The 3,234-nt window shown below is 44.8% G+C and overlaps 1 protein-coding gene across 2 annotated transcripts in view; it reads left to right on the forward strand.

The window, feature by feature from the left end:
* The first annotated feature begins 2,896 nt into the window (after positions 1-2,896).
* LOC117591375 (dual specificity protein phosphatase MPK-4-like) overlaps positions 2,897-3,234 on the forward strand; it is a 3,110-nt gene continuing 2,772 nt past the window's right edge. Inside the window, exons 1-2 of one of the 2 annotated variants that reach the window (XM_034284617.1) lie at positions 2,897-3,038; positions 3,099-3,198. In XM_034284617.1, the coding sequence (XP_034140508.1) occupies positions 2,930-3,038; positions 3,099-3,198 (209 nt within the window). In that variant the 5' untranslated portion in view covers positions 2,897-2,929. The remainder of the gene's footprint in view (positions 3,039-3,098; positions 3,199-3,234) is intronic. The other variant, XM_034284616.1, reaches the window with a different exon arrangement.

A 3,234-nucleotide genomic window follows, 5' to 3' on the forward strand; every position in this document is an offset into this window, starting at 1 on the left:
CTCCAACTTTCTCCAGGAACCCTTCCCAATTCTCTGTTCTTGACCTCACCTTTTCCAATCACAAGAACGGTAGAATTGACTGGCAAGCCCTTAAATCCAAAATAACCAACAGCAACCACTTCCCAATCGTCATAACAGTCGAAGGTTTAGATGCCTCCATTCAAGAGAAGAAAGTGCTGCACAATAGAATAAATCGTATTTTAGGAGCAAGCAGTTTTGCCAATCTGCAAGAGCTCAACAATAAGGTCAAATCCCTGACCAATAAGAACACAGTTACCATTCCCAGTAACAACAAGTATAATTCCACAAAATTGTGGAACGAGGGTATAGAGAGACTATTTCGCGTGAGAAATGCGTGCAGGCAAAAATACTATTACACCAAAAAATTTGAGGATGCCAGGGCCACTATAGAGGCCGACCGCAACCTGCAAAATGAGATCAAAAATTGCAGAAGGTCAAACTTCTCAAAGTTCACAGAAGAGGTTTCCTCTGCGCCCTCCATGTGGAGCAGAGTAAAGAACCTAAAGAAATACGGACAAGTCAAAAACGTAGGGAACACATGGACAGACGAAAACGTCAATGGCTTTCTAAAAATGGTCAAAGACATCCCCTCCACTGCAAGCAGTAGACCCCCAGAGAACATGCCACCTCTGATTGGACCAGGCGACCCCGAACCTTTAGACATGGGGGAATTTCTGCCCTTCCTGAAATTAAGGAACCCAAATTCGGCGAGATTCCCAGATGGCATTTCGTTCAGGATGCTGCAGCAGCTTCCTGTGGGGAAAAAACATAACATCTTTGAAATTATAAACAGGGTATGGCTCAGGCTCAATCAAGGTGGTACCAATCCCCAAGAAGAATGCGGACCCGCTTCCTTCCAAAACTACAGACCTATTTGCCTAATAAACACCTTGTTTAAGTCTATAGAGGGGTTGATAAAATTAAAGCTGGACGAACATATTACAAGGCACGAGCTTTTGCCGGTCAGATCCTAGGCCTTCAGGAGGAACAGGTCCACGGCGCTCTGCATCAACGACCTGATCAACGAGGTCCTGGCTCTGAAGGCGAGAGGGAATCAGGTGGTGGCGGCCTGACTTGACCTACAAAGGGCATTTGACTGCTTTGAGGCAAGATGCAACAGGCTTTACCTTACTTTCAACCCAGCCAAATCCAAAGTGGTTCACTTCAGCATCCGAAGAACCGAGCTGAACTTTGAGCACCAAGGAGTCGAGATTAGGTAAGTAGATCAGATAAAATATCTAGGCAGAACAATTTCAGCGAACAACTCAGCCTCTGTGCACATCGAGCAGGCCATTTCGGAGTCAAACAGAACCTGTGCGTTCCTAAGACTACTCAGTGGGTGCCATTACGGTATCAGCCCAAAGAGAGGGCTGATAGTTTATAGAGCCTTTGTCAGAAGTAGACTAGAATACGCTTGCTCGTCTTTCAGCAACTTGTCCAAATCCGCTCTAGCCAAAATCAAATCTCATTGTAACCACCTCCTTAGAAAGTCACTAGGCTTAATCATTTTCACCCCAATCCCGATTATTTACCACATGGCAGGAGAACTTCCCCTGGAATACAGAATGAGATTCCTAGCGGCAAAAGAGTTAACCAAGGCATTTGCGTACAGTCTCCCAGCGAGTAGGACGGTGTCCCTAAAGAGGGACATACCCGTAAAATCAAGACGTATCCCTTTTTTCCCGTGAGGACTGTGCCCCTCCGAAGCTCTGGATGATGTGACTACCTAGTCATCGATTGTCTGTGAGATCGCGTCGAAAGGATGTGCTGTCGAGTCCAAAGTATCTGTCGAAAATGTGCGTGTTTTGGAACAGTAGAGACAGGCGGCTCAACGAACGTTAACTTTTCCGGTTGGACCATGCTATTTCCCGAGGGTTTTCTCGTATCGCCATCCTAACGGACAGCAGAAACGGGGCTCTAATACTGGCAAGGAGCATTCAGGATAATTTTATCGCTTATAAAATCAGGGAGAAGATCCGTCAAGCCCAATACCTAAAGAAGGTAGCCTAAGAAGCACACAGACTGGGAAAATATACAGTCGTTAAATGGAATCTTAAAGATGCAATATGTGAGATACACCGAATACTGAAAGAAGAATGGGAGAGAGAGTATGCCGAGTTTGCCAGCGTTAAACGCAGAGGAAGTTGCTCACTTTTTCCCTCTACCTCAACAAAACCATGGTTCCTAAATAGAAATAAGCTAAAAGCCATTGACGCTAAAAGGATCAATAGACTGCTTAGCGGCAGTGCATTTGATAAGCACACACTTGCCAAAATGCACGTAGTCGCAAGTAACATTTGTGATACTTGCGATACTATCGATGACTCATCGCATATAATTTTTAATTGTACCAAGTACAACACAACAAGACTAAACTACCCATCGCTAAGGAAATATTTATTATAGATATTTAAGAAGCTTTTTCTTGTTTAATCGAGCATGGTTTGAAATTAGCTCAAGTAGCAGTTTTAACCTCATTTTGACATTGTTCAATGTATAGAGCTGCACCGCTAAAGGTGGAACGTTTCCGCCCGCCGGTTTATTAGGGGGAGATGGGTTCCCATCTGGACATTGTATTTTGGAGTTTTTTTTTTTTGATAATAATACCGATCTGGTCTGTATCCAGCATCCAGCATGCTTATAGTTCCAATATTAAATAGTGAAGTAACCCATGCGACAGAAGGACCCGCGTAGTCAACAGTTATCTTTACCGAGTTTTTGTAGTCCGCGCTAGCCCGTTCGGCGTCCTGAGACCGAGGGACCGTGCACTTCTGAAGCTACCACCCGGACAGTCGTAACTACTTTAGCTCTGTCCGAACAAAGACCCATTCGTATTGACCAGGTCCAGTTGCGAAGTAAAAAACACAATCAAGCTGATTTCCTAGGCAACTTGACGGCCGCAACGCATATGGAAACACTGAAGTCGTTTAAAATTACCCATATCCTCACGCTGGATTCGGTACCACTGCCGAAGCACATTTTAGAGGCTGGCTTCCTTACAACAAAATACATTCAAAGTAAGTGGAGCCGGACGTTATTGCTCAAGATCCCAATTGAAGTGAAGTGTGCCATTTTAGTTGCTGACATGCCGCGCGAAGACATATTGCAGCATCTAGAAGGCTGCGTGAACTTTATTAGTTCAGCTCTGGATCAGCAGGGCATTGTGCTCGTTCATTGGTAAGCATGTCATGTTCACATCGCCATCCGAATCAG

The sequence above is a fragment of the Drosophila guanche genome, unplaced genomic scaffold (assembly GCF_900245975.1).
Source record: "Drosophila guanche unplaced genomic scaffold, DGUA_6, whole genome shotgun sequence".
Taxonomy (NCBI): domain Eukaryota; kingdom Metazoa; phylum Arthropoda; class Insecta; order Diptera; family Drosophilidae; genus Drosophila; species Drosophila guanche.